This window comes from Myotis myotis, unplaced genomic scaffold, assembly GCF_014108235.1.
Source record: "Myotis myotis isolate mMyoMyo1 unplaced genomic scaffold, mMyoMyo1.p scaffold_m19_p_3, whole genome shotgun sequence".
Classification (NCBI taxonomy): Eukaryota; Metazoa; Chordata; class Mammalia; order Chiroptera; family Vespertilionidae; genus Myotis; species Myotis myotis.
Window position 1 is genome coordinate 35,143,944 of NW_023416335.1, and position 18,565 is coordinate 35,162,508.

The window sequence follows — 18,565 nt, forward strand, 5'->3', positions numbered from 1 at the left end:
TTTATAGAACTAGAAATAAAATATGTCTCCAAGCAAGGGCTTCATACCTCATGAGTGTTGTGTTTCCAGTGAAAGGGCCAAACCTAATATCTTCAAACGGGGGTTGAAAGCCCAAAATATGTAATGCTTCTTCTTGGGTAATCGGTGGAAGACTACAAAAGAAACACTGCTTTTCATTTTACAATTCCAACCATATGCAAATATAACCTGCCTCATGTTAATGTTAATATGTCTGTCTGATTTGCAAAGAATTTTGGTAATATTTTTAATTTTTATTTTATCAACAATAATGCATACACGTATCTTAGCTAAAAGACTTAAAACAAAATGAAGTAGTTTTTCCTCAATTTACGAAAAACCTATCCTTAAAAACCTTCCATTAGAGAAAAAGCCCTGAGAAACGGGGTGCAGCTGGAAAGGGGGCGCCCCCTCGCCCTTCACGCAACGCACGTTCGTGGGGAACCTGGTGCTGAACCAATCGTAGGCGACCTGCTTCTGGGTCGGGGTTTCCTACGCAGCAGAGCAGCTCCCTCGCTACCATCTATTGAAAGTCAGCCCTCTACAAAAGGCTTTGAAGAAAGATCAAGAAAAAAAAAAAAAAGAAAAAGCAACACCAAATAGCATGGGAGTTTAGATACCAACAAATTAACATACTCACTTTCCAGCTCCCACTGTGCTATATAAGAAATTCCAACAAGAAACTAATGAAGAGATACCACAAGAAGTCTTATATTGTGGTCGGCTTATGCAGTACCTGGGAAAACAAAGATTTTTCTTTACTTGAATGAATACAAAATAGGCATATAAATATGCAGCTCTCATGGCAACTAAAAGTGTTTTAACATAGTGAAAATTTTGATCACTTAAACCAATATAAAATCTTTATTCACTTAAAATATTTTTACATTTATTAAATGTATCATAAATGCATAAACAATAAATCATTCATTTTAATAAAGATAGCTAAGTATGACTACTACTAGTTAAAGTAGATGTTATCTAAACCAATGGGGGAAAATAATGGTATATAAATGTAGACACCAACTACAAAAATTTCAGTGCAAATTTCTAGTTGAGCTGTAGATCAGATACATGATCTACAAATATTTTTTCCCACTTTGTATGCTGCCTTTTCACTTTGTTGATTGTTTTCTTTGACCCGGATAAGTTTTTAAGTTTGATGTAGTCCCCTTTTGTCTATTTTTGCTTTTGTTACCTGTGGTTTTAGTGTCATAGCCCAGAAATCACTTCTAAATCCAAGGTCATAAAACTTGTCCCCTATGTTTTCTTCTGTGAGTTTTATCATTTTAGGTCATACACTTATGTCTTTAATCCATTTTGGGTTAATTTTTGTGTATGCTGTGAAATAAGGGTCCAACTTCATTCTTTTTTATGTGGATATCCACTTTCGCCAGCACCATTTCCTGAAGAGACTATCCTTTCTCTATTCCATGGTCATGGCACCCTTGCCAAAGATTTTTTATTCATTTACATGAAGGTTTATTTCTGGAATCTCTATTCTATTCCATTGGTCTATATGTCTGTCTACTCCAGTAGCACACTGTTTTAATTACTGTATATTTGTTATATGTTTTGAAATCAGGAAGTATGTGGCCTGTATTCAACTCTTGCAATCACCACCTCCCCAGCCGTTATCCAGAGGCAGTGTCTGCAGCTGGAAGTTGGGGAGTAAGATAATCAAGTGGCGATCAGCATGATGTCTCCTTCTGCGACCCTCCCTGCAATGCTGTTGCCTTGACCTAGATTTCCACGAAGAACTCCAATGCTTCAGCACTGATGCGACTTCTCAGACACCTAGATCTAACCAAAGGGTCACTGGATGGTTTTAAGACCATCATGTGAACTTTAGGGAAATCTGCATTGTTTTATGCCAGCAGTTAATACACAGAACTGGACAAGTATGGTTTGGAGACTTCGATATTTCCTTGTTTCAACACAGACAATTTTCCATCTTGTTATTGATTTCATGGGTTTGAGGAAAGTAGTGAAGTAAAAAAAAAACAAAACAAAACAAAACACATATTCTATCATATTTAAATCTCTCCCTTCTAATTTAAACAATTCTTCACAAAGCCTTAGGATTAGCCTAGGCATCCTTAAGATTTTTTTTGTATTTCTTCATCTATTCAAACTTATTTATTGGTCTTGTTCATGATCAGCTTAACACTTTTACTTCTATCTTCTAAGGGTTTTTCCATTACAACCCTAATTCTCTGTAACATTCTTAGTGGGAAATAATGTTGTTGTCCTGGTAATTTTTCCCTTCAGGTTATTTCTCCCATCTGTCCTATCCCATCCAAGTCTTTATGGCCTCACATGCTATACTATTAAATTATTCATATTCATATGACTATTCATATTTGTTGTTAAAACAAATCTTAAGTCCTAGGAATTAGAAGCAAAAATGGGTAAAGATTTGCTCCAAAGAAACTAACATTAATGTTTTTTATTCTAATGTTTCTTTCCCAGTACACTTTTCATACTAACTACTACCAATTTATCTTTGTAAATATCCTTATATTAAGAAATCACCAATGGCTTATTTATGCCCCAGGAAAAAAAAATCTAAATCCTTAGCCCAATATCCAAGAAATAGATCATAAAAGGTGTTATAAAATATCACAGAGTTGCCCTAACCAGTAAGACTCAGTGGATAGAGCATCGGCCTGCAGACTGAAGGGTCCCGGATTCGATTCCAGTCAAGGGCATGTACCTTGGTTGCGGGCACATCCCCAGTAGGGGGTGTGCAGGAGGCAGCTGATCGATGTTTCTCTCTCATCGATGTTTCTAACTCTCTATTCCCTCTCCCTTCTTCTCTGTAAAAAATCAATAAAATATATATATTTTTTAAAATCACAGAGTTGTCCTGGCTGGTGTTTCTCAGTGGTTAGAGTATCACCTGGGCACGGAAGGGTCAAGGGTTCAATTCCAGTCAAGGTTATATACCTGGGATGCAGGTTCAATCCCTGACCCCAGTCCAGGCATGTGTGGGAGGCAACCAATCGATGTGTCTCTCTCACATCAATGTTTCTCTCTCTCTCTCTCTCTCTCTCTCTCTCTCTCTCTCTCTCTCTTCCCTTCTATTCTCTCTAAAAAAATCAATGGAAAAAATATCCTTGGATGAGGAATAACAAAAATAAATAAAACAGAATTTGGAGTCTGGCTTTTTTCAGTTCCAATATATGATCTACTTACTCATCATGTGATGTTGGGCAATTTTTTTGTTTGTTAATCCTCACCTGAGGATATGTTTTTTTCCATTGATTTTTAGAATGGAAGAGAGGGGGAAAGACAGAGAGAGAGAAACATTGATGTGAGAGAGACATACCAATTGGTTCACACACACACACACACACACACACACACACACACAGGCAGGTAATCAAGTACCTGTCCTTGACTAGAATTGAAACAGCAACCTTCAGTCCACAGGCTGACGCTCTAACCCAGGGGTGGGCAAACTTTTTGACTCGAGGGCCACAATGGGTTCTTAAACTGGACCGGAGGGCCGGAACAAAAGCATGGATGGAGTGTTTGTGTGAACTAATATAAATCAAAGTAAACATCATTACATAAAAGGGTACGGTCTCTTTTTTTTTAGTTTTATTCATTTCAAACGAGCCAGATCCAGCTCGCGAGCCGTAGTTTGCCCACAGCTGCACCACCAAGCAAACTGGCCGAGGTTGTGCAATTTTCTTAGCTTCTCTGAGTCTCACTCCAGACAAGCTGGTTTACCCTTCATTACCAACATGCCAGACACTTTCTTACCATCCATTCAAAGACCTAAAACCCTCCATCCCCTCAGATTTCCTCTCTTTAGACCCAACTCTTCAGGGAAGCCTTCTGATGTTCATTTCTTCCTCTCATATTTTTCTTTATTCATACCCATCATCTGACAAACTGCTTGAAATATTTTACATTTCCTGCTTAGTCCTCTCTTCTCAAGTAGATTTCAAACCTTAAAAGAACAAAGACTATGTTTTATGTATCTTGTAGTCTCAGCCATATCCAATAGTTATTAAATAAGTGAAAATATTTAATATTTCTAAAACCTCAAACAAAAGAATTTTAAAAACCTCAAATCAGAGATCAGCAATTTTATAGCTATCATGAATTAAACCTTCTTTTCTTGAGAACAGGAACTTTATTTTAAGGTGACCAGATACTAGTTGATAAAGGAAAGCTCTTCTTATTAGAAGAATGCCAGCTAACAAAGGCAGAAAAAAAAGATAGAATTTTGAGATATCACCATTTCACAACAAGGATTCAGGCAAGGATCGTCAATAGATTTGACTAAGACCATTAGATGAAAAGTTGATAGGAACAGGCTCTTAGCCTAATGCCATTGTCATCCCACTGATTACTTCATGGCTGCAGAAGGGGGAAAATAACTTGAGAATGTAGACTAAGGTTGTCACCTTCTAAATCCTGTAATCACTTTTAGAATTTCTAATATTGGATCACCAGGGTCTATGAACTTCCTGATGTAATATAATACGAAGGACACAGGATCGTTTAGGCAGTATTCTTTCTTTTTTTTTTTTTAAAGGTTTTATTTTTTATTTTTTTTAAAATATATTTTATTGATTTTTTACAGAGAGGAAGGGAGAGGGATAGAGAGCCAGAAACATCGATGAGAAAGAAACATCGATCAGCTGCCTCCTGCACATCTCCAGTAGGAACCAAGGTACATGCCCTTGACCGGAATCGAACCTGGGACCCTTCAGTCCGCAGGCCAACGCTCCATCCACTGAGCCAAACCGGCTTCGGCAAGGCAGTATTCTTGTGTAAAATGTTCAAGCAGGACCTCATTAAGTCTTTATATCTAACATCTAATTTTCAGGAAATATTGAGGATATACAAATAATTTAGAAAAATTAATATGAAAAAAATCAAACAAATCCAGAAGGTAGCACATTCCACAAGATATCTCTGGCCAAGTCTCTTCAGTAAGTCAATCTCCCAGAATGAAAACGAGGCAGAGACCATTCTAGTTTAAGAGAGACATATGAGCTGCCACAAGCTAATACAAAGAATGGCTCACAGCTGGGTCCCACACTGAACAACCAGGCGGGAAGACATTTTCAGAGCCATCTGAGAAATCTACATTTAGCCTAGGAATTAGATACTAAGGAAATATTGCTAACGTTAATAGGTGTAACACTGGTACTGTGGTTAAGGAAGAAAAAAATCAATTTTTTGAGCTTACCATCGTCTGAGGTCTAATACTTTCCGCTGCTTAATATCTTCAAGAGGAGAATGCTGAGGCCACTCCCTTTGATGTCTTCCTTTTTTATCTGAAGTTTTTTTCTTGGAAATTTGTTTCTTTGCATTGCCTAGAATATACGAGTATAAAATAAGCAAAATGCTTAATATGAAGTAAACTGCCAAGACAATGATACTAATTGTTAAACAAAATTAAAAAGTAGCTGCCACTAGTTCTAAAAATAATATTTGTAAAATATCATTTTACAAATGATATATGTAAACAAAAATGATATATGTAAACATATTGAATAAATAAATGTATCCTCATAAATTCTCTCCTACCTTACAGAGAGAAAATAAAAACAGATTTAAACAACCATGAATGTTATTTCCTATCAGATTTGTACTAATATATGCCAATTCCTAAGCTGGTCACTTAGCTAGTACATGAATCAATCACAAAATCTTTTAATTTAGAAAATCAAATTACCAACTATAAAATATTTAACTAGAGCACTTTCCAGAAAATGAATCCTTTCTATAAAACAATAAAACCACATTAATGTAATTCTGTTAAAAAGTAAAAACATTAGATCCACTAATGCAATGATGTGATATTTAAAAATATCTCCAGGCCTACAGAGCCCACGAAATGGATTAAAAATGATGCACCCATGTGTGTTATTAAAATGCAACTTTAGCACCACCAGGAACTAGAGTGGAAAACAGTCTCTTTTCTGTGTGAGTGTGTGTGTGTGTGTATGCGTGTTTCTCTCTCTCTCCAAAAGACACATAAGATAAATAATAGTGATTACCTATGAGGGGAAGGGAATTGGGAGCTAGACAAAAGTAAGACAAAAATGAGAGTTAGACTTTAAGTGTTTAATTTTTATGCTTTTCATTTCTGAGCCATGCTAATGTATTATTCAGTAAAAAATTACATCAATTAAAATATTAATAACATCTGAGCCTCATTTCACTAAAATGCCATTAACATTTCAGATAGCTATGCTGAAATACTTTAATAATGTCACACATATTATATGTTAAATGAAATAAATCTGTTATAAAAATTAAATAAAAGCTAGCATTTTATTTTTATAGCTATTCATCAATTATGATATGTACATTATATAAACATATGCCCAGAGAACAAACATGGAAAAGGGTCCATTTTATTCATTTAAGATGCTGTACAAGGAAATCACCTGATACTCAAAACCAGCTGGAACTTAGAAACTATTGGTATACAGGAAATTTCTCTAATTTTTCTAAAATGACATAATAACAAATGCTATAATATCCAGAAACAAGTTTCCCCCTTTCCCTCTAGTTATTCTTTCTAAGCCTTTAGAGAACACAAAATTTCTCACAGAGCTAAATAAGCATTGGCAAACATGAGCTTGAAAAAATGAGAAAGAATCTCATTATGACAAATTTCCTTTAATAATAATTAAATCTTAAGAGATCCAGAAAATGGAAAATCTACTTTCCACCATTTCTTGAGATGCTTTCACTGCCCAATAATGCCTTGATTCCCTAAGAAGTTTACCCAGCCACTTAGAATTTTAGAGGCTAATGAAGCATGGTAATCTGTGACATTAACCATGGTCTATATACCCACACACTGTCCTCTAATGCTTATCTAAGCCTGCTCTCTGTTCTTCTCTGTCTTGAGCTTACTCCCATAAGGCCCTTAGGGATAAATATGGATATATGTTCCAAATGAGCATCCTTTATATCATCTCACACTGCCACACAGAGAATTGGTCCTAAAACAAAACTCCATTCAATTTGAGGAAGAAAGCTCTGTTAAAGTCGAACCTAAGTTTGAGAGGGGAGCATAAAAGAGTGACACCTGAAAATACTGTCTCCCTCATCTCATCAACTCCAGTAACCTTTGCCCATTGCCCCTTGTCATTTCCATATTCCTTCTTCCATGCTTCAACACATCCATAGAGCCCAACACCAAATATACATATATACAGACCTCTATTCACCACACTGGCTTTTAGATAAACGGATAAGGATAGTGGATAAAAATAGAATGCACACCATCGTTTTTATTAGAAGAACCACAGGAGAAAGTTCTGAACAATCACAGTAACTAAAAAGTGAGGTAGGCAGACCCCAGGAAGAAGAGAGCCAGATAAGTGGAGATTTAATTAAGTATATGAATTTGGCCTAAATCCTAGGCTGACCCTTGAACTATGCATGCACAGAGCAGACCTCAAACAGCAAAACTAAGGTTAAAGGAATTGAATTAAGATTTGAGATGTCCTCAAGAGACAGAGTTGATTGGGCCCAACCAAATTAACTGCTGCTAAGTAAATCTATCAATTAATTAATTTTTTAAAAAAAAAACACTGTTGAGGATATACCATAATCATAAGTCACCATAAGATAACATTTCCAATATTTAGTATACAATCCAAAATTACTAAACAGCCCTGACCAGTTTGGCTCAGTGGATAGAGCGTTGGCCTGCGGACTGAAGTGTCCCAGGTTCGATTCCAGTCAAGGGCATGTACCTTGGTTGCAGGCACATCTCTAGTAGGGGGGGTGCAGGAGGCAGCTGATCGATGTTTCTAACTTTCTATCCCTCTCCCTTCCTCTCTGTAAAAAATCAATAAAATATATTTTTTAAAAAACTGGTAATAAACCATCTAACTCTGCAACTTGAAGAATTAGAAAGAGAGCAACAAGAAAAGCCCAGAGTGACCAGAAGGAAGGGAATAATAAAAATCAGAGCAGAAATAAATGACATAGAGACAAAAAACAACAACAACAACAAAAAAAAACAATACAAAAGATCAATGAAACCAAGAGCTGGTTCTTTGAAAGGATAAACAAGTTTGATGAACCTCTAGCCAGGCTCACCAAGAAGCAAAGAGAGAGGACCTTTATAAACAAAATCAGAAATTAAAGAGGCAAAATAACAACAGACCCCACAGATATACACAGAATCGTAAAAAAATACTATGAGCAACTCTATTCCAACAAACTGGTTAACCTAGAAGAAATGGACATAGTCCTAGAAAAATATGACCTTCCAAAACTCAATCAGGAAGAATAAAAAAATCTGAATAGGCCGATAACTATGGTGGAAATTGAAGCAGTAATCAAAAAACTTCCAACAAACAAAAGCCCTGGACCAGACAGCTTCACAGGGGAGTTTTATCAAACATTCAAAAAACTAAAACCTATCCTCCTCAGACTATTCCAAAAAATTCAAGAGGAAGGAATACTTACAAGCTCTTTCTACGAAGCCAGCATTACTCTAATCCCAAAACCACAGATAAAGACAATACAGGCCAATATCCCTCGTGAACATGGATGCCAAAATTCTCAACGAAATTCTAGCATATCAGATCCAGCATTACGTTAGAAAGATCATACACCATGACCAAGTAGGATTTATTCTGGGCACGCAAGGATGGTACAATATCCACAAATCAATAAAGGTGATACACCACATAAACAACTTGAGAGATAAAAACCGTATAATCATATAAATAGATGCAAAAAAAGCATTTGACAAAGCATTTCTCAGCAAGGTGGAATAGAAGGATCATGCCTCAACATCATAAAAGCCATCTATGACAAACCTATAGTCAACATCATACTCAATGGGCAAAAACTAAAAGCATTTCCCCTAAGAACAGGAATAAGACAGGGATGCCCACTCTCACCACTCCTATTCAACATAATACTAGAAGTACTAGCCATGGTGATCAGACAAGAAGAAGAAATAAAAGACATCCAAATTGGAAAAGAAGAAGTACAATTGTCATTATTCGCAGATGACATGATATTGTACATTGAAAACACTAAAAACTCCATCAAAAAACTACTAGACTTACTAAATGAATTCGGCAAAGTAGCAGGATACAAAATTAACACCCAGAAATCTATGGCTTTTTTTATACACCAATAATGAACTCACAGAAAGAGAAACTGAAAAAACAATCCCATTTACCACTGCAACAAAAAAATTAAGATACCTAGGAATAAGTTTAACCAAGGAGGTAAAGGATCTGTACTCAGAAAATTACAGGACACTGAAAAAAGAGATAGAGGAAGACATAAACAAATGGAAGAATATACCACGTTCATGGATTGATAGAATCAACATCATTAAAATATCCATACTACCCAAAGCAATCTATAGATTCAATGCAATCCCCATTAAAATACCAACAGCATACTTCAAAGACCTAGAACAAACTCTTCAAAAATTCATCTGAAATAAAAAAAAGACCCTGAATAGCTGCAGCAACCTTGAGAAAGAAGAACAAAGTTGGAGGGATCACAATACCAGATATCAAACTATACTACAAAGCCACTGTTCTCAAAACTGCCTGGTACTGGCACAAGAACAGACATATAGACCAATGGAACAAAACAGAGAACCCCAAAATAGACTCAAGTCATTATGCTCAGTTAGTATTTGACAAAGGAGGCAAGAACATACAATGGAGTCAAGACAGTCTCTTCAATAAATGGTGTTGGGAAAATTGGACAGATGCATGCAAAAAAATGACACTAGACCACCAACTTACACCATACACAAAAATAAACTCAAAATGGATATAGGACTTAAACATAAGACGGGAAACCAAAGAATCTTAGAAGAAGCCATAGGCAGCAAAATAGCAGACATCTGTCTTAGTAATATATTTACCGATATAACTCCAGGGGCAATGGAAACTAAAGAGAGAATAAATAAATGGGACTATATCAAAATAAAAATCTCCTGCACAGCAAAAGAAACCATCAACAAAACAAGAAAGCCCACTGCCTGGAAGAATAAACTTGCCAATGTTATCTCCGATAAGGGTTTAATCTCCAAAATTCACAGGGAACTCATACAACTTAACAAAAGGAAGATAAACAATCCAATAAAAAAATGGGCAATGAATCTAAATAGACACTTTTTGAAAGAGGACATACAGAAGGCTGAGAGACATATGAAAACACGCTCAAAGTCACTAATCATCTGAGAGATGCAAATCAAAACAACAATGAGGTACCATCTCACACCTGTCAGAATGGCTATCATCAACAAACAAGTGCTGGAGAGGATGCAGAGAAAAAAGAACCCTCTTGCACTGCTGGTGGGAATGCATACTAGTGCAGCCACTGTGGAAAACAGTATGGAGTTTCCTCAAAAAATTAAAAATGGGACTGCCATTTGACCCAGCAATCCTACTTCTAGGAGTATATCCCAAGAAAACAGAAATACCAATCAGAAAGGATATATGCACCTCTATGTTCATAGCAGCACAATTTACCATAGCTAAGATTTGGAAACAGCCTAAGTGCCCATCAACAGATGAGTGGATTAGAAAACTGGTATATCCATCTACACAATGGAATACTACACTGGTATAAAAAAAAAAACGGAAGGAATTCTTACCATTTGCAATAGCATGGATGGAACTGGAGAGCATTATGCTAAGCAAAATAAGCCAATCAGAGAAAGATAAATATCACATGATCTCACTCATTTGTGGAATATAAGAACATCATAAACTGATGAACAAAAATAGATACAGAGACAAAGAAGCAACGAACAGACTGTCAGACTTCAGCAGGAAGGCAGGGGAGGCCTGTGGGAGGAGGTAAGAGATCAACCAAAGGACTTACATGCATGTGTATAAGCATAACCAATGGACACAGACTCTAAGGGGGTGAGAGCATGTGCAAGAGGGTGGGGGAAGGTGGGGGGAGGTCAATGGGGAAAAAAGAAGACATATGTATTACTACTTGTAATACTTTAAACAATAATTTAAAAAAAAGAAAACAGGAGGAAACACTTTCCGACTTGACTTAGGAGTCCTGCATAGCCCTAATTCCAACACCTGAAAAAGACAATATAAAAAAATTATAGGCCCATCACTCATAGAGACACAAATTAAAATCCCTGACACCCTTAAAATTACAAATTTACAGAACATTCTGTGAAACTAGTTGATTTTGCAAATGAACAAGTAAACATGGTGGTTTTTTACAAAATAATCAGAGAAGTCTAGAAGTAAAGTACAAACCCTAGCTCTACTACTTCTTACTAGCTGTTCAAATTTGGGCAGGCAATTTATCCCCACTATGGCTCAATTTCTTCACCACTGAAAAGGGGTAACAGTGCCTACCTCATAAAATTCCTGTGTTACTGTGAGTTCAAAAAGAAAGAGGTATCTGCCAGAGGTCCACCACAACGCAATTGTGAAGGTTGTGCACTGCACCCTAGGTGAACTCCCTAGGTCAGTGGTCGGCAAACCACGGCTCGCGAGCCACATGAAGCTCTTTGGCCCCTTGAGTGTGGCTCTTCCACAAAATACCACGTGCGGGCACACACGTACAGTGCGAAGTTGACTTAAAACTTTAAGTAAAGTTTATTAAGTTAATTTTAGGGAACGTTGTGGAGTGAAAGAAGATGTAGTGTCGAGGATTGAGAAAGGTATATTGAGATGGTTTGGACATATAGAGAGGATGAACGAAAGGAGATAGATGAAACAAGTATACAAGACAAGTGTGGATGGGAGAGTTGGAAGGGGTCGAACTCAGCGAACGTACCTCAATCAGATTGAGGACGTTTTTAGCAAAGGCCAGCTTAGGAGTACCCTAATTAAGTTAATAACAATGTACCTACTTATATAGTTTAAGTTTAAAAAATTTGGCTCTCAAAAGAAATTTCAGTCGTTGTACTGTTGATATTTGGCTCTGTTGACTAATGAGTTTGCTGACCAGTGCCCTAGGTGAAGAGCAGCCAAACTGGACAGTGCACAACCTACTAAAGGGTACCTGGAGACCTTGTGGGGTACTCAACAAATTGTAACAAAAAAATCTCAATGTTATATGACAGAAAATAAAACTAGATATTTGAGAAAGATGAATTCGTTTCCCTGCAAAACTACAAAATAGTTGTCTGTTATTTTAACCACTTTATTAACTACTTCTGGGTCACAATGTACTTATCTGTAAACCTGTATTCTAGAGCATCCTAGATTTTTCAGAGTTCTAAAAATGCAAGGGTAATGTTTGAAGTTTCCAATGGCAACATATTAATTAACCAAAAGTCCCATGGCCAAAGTTATCTTTTAACTACAATGATAGATAAGATGATAGCAATGTTCCCTACCAGTATTTTTTTTAAAAAGGAAAACCATGTTTAATGGAAAGATTAAACAAGATAGTGTCTTCTTATTATTTTCACATGTGAACTTCATGTCTCCTTCCTTACCTGATTTGTGTTTCAAATTTGTGGTCACCCCATCAAATTCAGATTTATCAATTTCCCATGCGAGAGGTAGCTTGCCCAGGCTATTGGATAAGTTTTCCAAGCTATTTTCATCATTGTAGATGATTTCTGATGTACTAGTTGGGATGCCAATGTATCTTGATGAATTATTTCCAGCAGATAAAGAGGTACTATCAGGGAGGCAAGAAGTGCGGGATGGATTTGGAGTTTTATAGATTGAGGTTGCCTGGTTGAGAAAGGCGTAGTCCGAACAGATGGCATAAATTTTCTCCCGAGTATGGGTCACTGGACAGCTCCACGGATAATGGCCGTCTCCTTTGGCAGCCAAGGGTGCTCCCGAGGCACGTGTGCAGAAGGACTGTACAGCGTCTTGTAGGTTCTCTTCAGGAGACTTTCTCTCAGATTTGTGCTCATGATTTCCAGAATCATTTGCCCTTTCTGCTTCTGCATCGTTAGGCATTGAATGCAACTGTAAAAGCTCTATTGGGAGGAGGAAGTTGCAACTCTTTTTGTTTCTTGAAAAACTGTGACAACTGTTTACAGCATTCTACAAAAACTGGAGAGCTGCAAAATGGGCTCCTAAGAAAAGAGAGAGGAGAGAGATCAACAATCCACCAGACACTGCAAAGAGCCCTAAAAAATGTACCAAATGTACTATGCCTAAGTCAATAAGTATTTATTTTGCAACTACTATATGCCTAGAGTAATGATCATTAACCATCTGTCCTATTAAAATTATTTTGAAATAATGCATTAGAATAAAAAAGGCAAACAGGGCAACATATATGAATCATTTCTCCAAAGATGAAATAGAAATGGCCAATAAACACATGAAAATTAAGAACAATCATTAAGCACAGAAATGCAAATCAAAACCATAATGCGGTACCACCTGACACCCACCAGTATGACGATAATAAAACAGTTAATAATAAGGATTGTCAAGGATGTGGAGAAATTGGAACCCTCATACACTGCTAATGGAAGTGCAAAATGGTCCAGTCACTTTGGAAAACAGTTCCTGAAACATTTATATAGAGTTACCATCTGATCCAGCAATTTCACTCCTATATATCCAAGAAAAGTGAAAACATGTCTACACAAATGTTCACAGCAGCATTATTCATAATAGACAAAAAATGGGAACAATTCAAACATCCATCAATTAATGAATGAATAAAAGAATGTGGTATCATCCATACTATGGAATATTATTCGGCAATAAAACTAAATAAAGTACTGAACCATGCTAAAACATGAACCTTGAAAGCATTATGCTAAGTAAATAAAGCCAGTCACAAAGGATCAGATAGTGTATGATTCTTAATAGGAATTGCTTTGATTCTATAGATTGCTTTGGGTAGTTTGGACATTTTAATAATGTAATTCTTCTTATCCATGAACATGGTATACCAGGTATACTTCCACTTATTTCTATCTTCTTCAGTTTCTTTCTCTAGTGTCTTATAATTTTTATGCAATTGTAAATGGGATTGTTTTCTTTGTTTCCCTTTCTCATAGTTCACTATTGGTGTATAAAAATGCAACTGATTTCTGGATAATTATAATTATGTTATATTCTGCTACTTTACCAAATTCATTTATCAGTTCTAGTAGTTTTTTGGTGGAATCTTTAGGGTGCTCTATACACCGTATCATATCATCTACAAAGGAGTTTTACTTTTTCCTTTCAAATTTGAATAACCTTCATATCTTCTTTTTGTCCGATTGCTCTGGCTATGACTTCTAGTACCATGTTGAATAAAAGTGGTGAAAGTGGACATCCCTGTCTTGTTCCTGATCTTAAGGAAAACACTTGTAGTTTTTTCCCATTGACTATGATGTTGGCTGTGGGTTTGCCATATATGGCCCTTATTACGTTCAGATATGTTACTTCTATTTCCACTTTGCTGAGAGGTTTTATCATAAACTAGAAGCTCGGTGCACAAATTCGTGCATGGGTGTGGTCCAGCCGGCCCGCCCTGATGGGGGCCCATCAAGCGGGGTCAGCTTTGGGATTCTGGAAGGTTTAGCTTTCTCCCAGCTGGATCTAATTATATTTTAAGGATGGCCAAAAGAAAACCCACAACAGAACTGTTTTGCATTTCACGTGCCATGAGATGAAGTTGTTTATGTGTTGTTTGCAAACATATATCAAGATAAATGATGGCCCTTTAATGATTTTTGCGATCTTCCCGGGGCTCTGCCCTCAGTTTCCCAATATGATCTTCATGTCTGTTTCTTTAAAGGTTTTTGTTTTTGAATGTGCCTACCCTTTGTTGCTGCTCCTGGCAGCCTGTGGGTCCTCTTCGCCGCCCCTTTTAAAGAGAGATTGAAAGCTCATCTAATCTGCGAGGCACTGCAATTTCACAAAATCCCCACCCAGCCTCTCTACATTCCTCAGCAAAGGGCTGCAGCCTGTGGAGGGAGAATTCCACACCTTGGCTGCAGTATTAGCAGAGCCCTCTGGAGACTCTGGTCGGGGACAGGAGGGACTGATAATTATTTTCTTGTGTTTTCACTAAATGTACATGCACCAGGGAGCCAGGCAGTGATTTAGGGGTGTTGGGGGCGGTGATCAGGGGGAGGAGGCACAGGCAGTTGGCCAGCTGACCCCGCCCCTGATCGGGGTGTTGGGGGCCGATTGGGCCAGGCGGGTCGGGGGTGTGTGAGGTGCCAATCAGGCTGGTTGGCTGCCACAGTGTGCATCATAGCCACCAGTTGTTCTGGTTGTTCTGGTCATTCCGCCAGAATGGTCACTGGGCTTTTATATATATAGATGGGTGATAGATTTTATCAGATTCTTTTTTTGCACCTATTGATATGATCATGTAATTTTCATCCTTCATTTTGTTTGTGTAGTACATCACATTTACGATTTATGGACAGTGTACCAAACTTGCATCCCCAGAATAAATTCCACTTGATCATGGTGCATGATCTTTTTTAATGTATTGCTGGATCTGGTTTGCTAATGTTTTGTTGAGGATTTTAACATCTATGTTCATCAGAGATATTGGCCTATAATATTCTTCCTTGTGATGTCTTTATATGGCTTTAGAATCAGGATAATGCTGACCTCATAAATAGCTTGGGAGTCTTCCCTCCTCTGAAGTTATTTGGAATAGTCTGAGAAGGATAGGTGTTAGTTCATCTTTGAATGTTTGGTAAAATTTACCTGTGAAGCAATCTGGTACAGGATTTTGGTTTGTTGGTAGTTTTTACATTACTGCTTTTATTTCATTAATTTTAAACTGTCTATTCAGATTTTCTGATTCTTCCTGATTTAGTTTTGGAAGATTGAATGTTTCTAAGAATTTATTCATTTTGTCCAGATTGGTCCAGTTTGTTCGGATACAGTTACTCATTATATTTTCTTACAATCCTTTGTATTTCTGTGGTATCAGTTGTTCCTTCTCCTCTTTCTGATTCTATTTATTTGGGTCCTTTCTCACTTTTTCATGACGAGTCTGGTTAAAGGTTTGTCAATCTTGTTTATCTTTTCAAAAAAGTCAACTCTGGGTTTCATTGATTTTTGGGGGTAGTTTTTTAAGACTCTATTTTGTTTATTTCTGCTGATTTTTATTATGTCCTTTCTTATACTTGCTTTAGATTTTGTTTGTTGTTCTTTGTGCAGCTCCTTTAAGTGTAATGTTAATTATTTGAGATTTTTCTTGTGTGTGTTTTTTTTGATATATTTATTGGTTTTTCACAGAGAGGAAGGGAGACGGATAGAGAGTTAGAAACATCGATGAGAGAGAAACATCGATCAGCTGCCTCCCACACACCCCCTACTGGGGCTGTGCCCACAACCAAGGTACATGCCCTTGACCGGAATCAAACCTGTGACCCTTCAGTCCGCAGGCCGACACTCTATCCACTGAGCCAAACCTGCCAGGGCAGATTTTTCTTGTTTTTTTTACATAGGCCTCTAATGCTAGGAATTTCCCTTAGGACTGCTTTTGCTGTGTCCCGTATAATTTGGATCGTCATGCTGTCATTTTCATTTGTTTCAAGGTATCTTTTGATTTCCTCCTTGATCTCATTAGTAACCCATTCATTGTTTACTAACATGCTATTTAGCTTCCAGGTCTTTGTGTGTTTTTCAGTTGTTTTTCTTGTGATTGACTTCTAGCATCATTGTGTTTGGAGAAGAAGTTTGATATGATTTAAATCTTCTTTAATTTATTGAGACTTGTTTTGTGGCCTAATATGGCCTATCCTAGAAAATGTTTAATGTGCACATGAAAATAATGTGTATTTTGTTGCTTTCGGATATCTAAAGATTAAATCTAGCTGATCTAGCGTGTCATTTAAGGCTGCTGTTTCCTTTTTGATTTTCTGTCTGCAAGACTTATCCATTGATATCAATAGAGTGTTAATACTATGACTGTACTACTCTCCCTCTGTCCATCAAGATTTGCTTTATATATTTAGGTGCTCCTATGCTGGGTCCATAATGTTTACAAAGTTATACCCTCCTGTAGCATTGCTCCCTTTAGTATCAGTATGTAGTGTCCTTCTTTGTCTTCTACTATAGCCTTTGTTTTAAAGTTTATTTTGTCTGATATAAGTATTGCTAACCCAGCTTTTCCCCCCCTTTCCATTTTCATGAAATATCTTTGCCCATGCCTTTCCTTTAGTCTGTCAGTATTTTTCATTCTGAGGTGGGTCTCTTGTAGAAAGCATATATATAGGTCTTGTTTTCTTATCCATTCAGCTACCTTGTGTGTTTTTTTATTGGAGCATTTAAGCCATTTACATTTAAACTGATTATTGATAGGAAAGTATTTAATGCTATTTTATTCTATGTTCCTCTGTTTCTCCTTCTTTTCTCTTCCTTCTCCTCCTCCTCCTTCTTCTTCAAATAGGAAGACCTGGGTGAATAAAACCATTACAGGTGGTGTAGGAGGCAATCAAATGCATGTGCCAGAGCAGAGCACTTTGCAGGGCTTTAGTGATGGAGCAGCATTTTAAATTCAACCCACTCTGGGTGGCCATTTTGACATTTACCTTTAATATCTCTGCCCGTTTGCTTACTTAAAAAATTAGAAATGAGAATAACTTTCACCAATTACAGGAAAATGATTATATAAAATCCATCATCAAAATACTGAATGACAAAACCTATGACTAACACGATAAGAAATAACAGATGATTCCCCTGAGTCTGAGGAGAAATTACTGAAGGTACTGAATGTCCTTCATGCAATTTCAGGAAACAGACTTCCATACCAGGAGGACTCCACATATCCTAGAAAAGATTCCATTTTCTTTATTTTTAAGGAATGTTTAAATGCCCTCTCTTCAAACCTTCATGTGATTTTTCCAGAGTTTATAGTTATTTTGCAGGAGGTTCTGTTTGGCAGGAGCTTCACCAACAAAGATGGAATCTCTGATGGTTTTGAAACATTCTTTGTTTGTTTGTTTGTTTGTTTGTTTGTTTTTATAGCCAAGAAATCCTAGGAGTAGGTATAGTGGATCCCTAAATAGGAATCTGTTATGCTTTCTCCTTCTTCCTCATCTCCTGGCATGATGGTGACAGTGGAGGAAGATGCAAGAGAAGCTGAGTACCTGAGTGTGTGCAGACCACACTCTGCTTTTCTGACGTTTAGCAGATGTCTTAGAGGAACATTTTTCTACTTTTTATCTGTTATCCTCTCGCCTTTCTCTAAAACCCATAGTATGGATAGAGGTAATTATTTGTAGCATTGGGGTTGTTTGGGTGGGTTGTAGTAGAACGAGGCATGAATATGGTCATGGTTAAGGGCAATTAGCAAAGGGTACAGAAGTTAGTCTGGTGGGGAAGACAGAAATATTCCTGGTGCCGCCTTTGTTATCTCTTCATTTCAAGCTTAGCTTCCACTTTGCCAGAGCTTTCTTTCTCAGACTGAATGGAATTTTACCTGCGGGACCAGTTCCCTGTGTAGCAGTGTGGGGATTTTATGAAAGATGCTGATTTGGAACCGTATATAGGAGAATGTTCTGATCAAAAACATATGCAAAGGGAAATTACTGCATTTGCACAGAAAAGGGGCTGAGCTTCTGGAAGCTAAAGATAAGAAAGAACATAAC

The 18,565-nt window shown here is 37.1% G+C and overlaps 1 protein-coding gene across 5 annotated transcripts in view; it reads right to left on the reverse strand.

Annotated features, from left to right (window-relative positions):
* BIVM (basic, immunoglobulin-like variable motif containing) overlaps nt 1-18,565 on the reverse strand; it is a 33,966-nt gene that overhangs the window by 12,298 nt on the left and 3,103 nt on the right. For 4 of the 5 annotated variants that reach the window (XM_036297341.1, XM_036297342.1, XM_036297340.1 and 1 more), the window contains exons 2-5: nt 12,473-13,069; nt 5,231-5,357; nt 659-754; nt 48-152 (exon numbers count right to left, since the gene is read on the reverse strand). In XM_036297341.1, coding sequence (XP_036153234.1) covers nt 48-152; nt 659-754; nt 5,231-5,357; nt 12,473-12,950 — 806 coding nt within the window. In that variant the 5' untranslated portion in view covers nt 12,951-13,069. Of the gene's footprint in view, nt 1-47; nt 153-658; nt 755-3,789; nt 3,980-5,230; nt 5,359-12,472; nt 13,070-18,565 lie in introns of those variants that run through there. The other variant, XM_036297344.1, reaches the window with a different exon arrangement.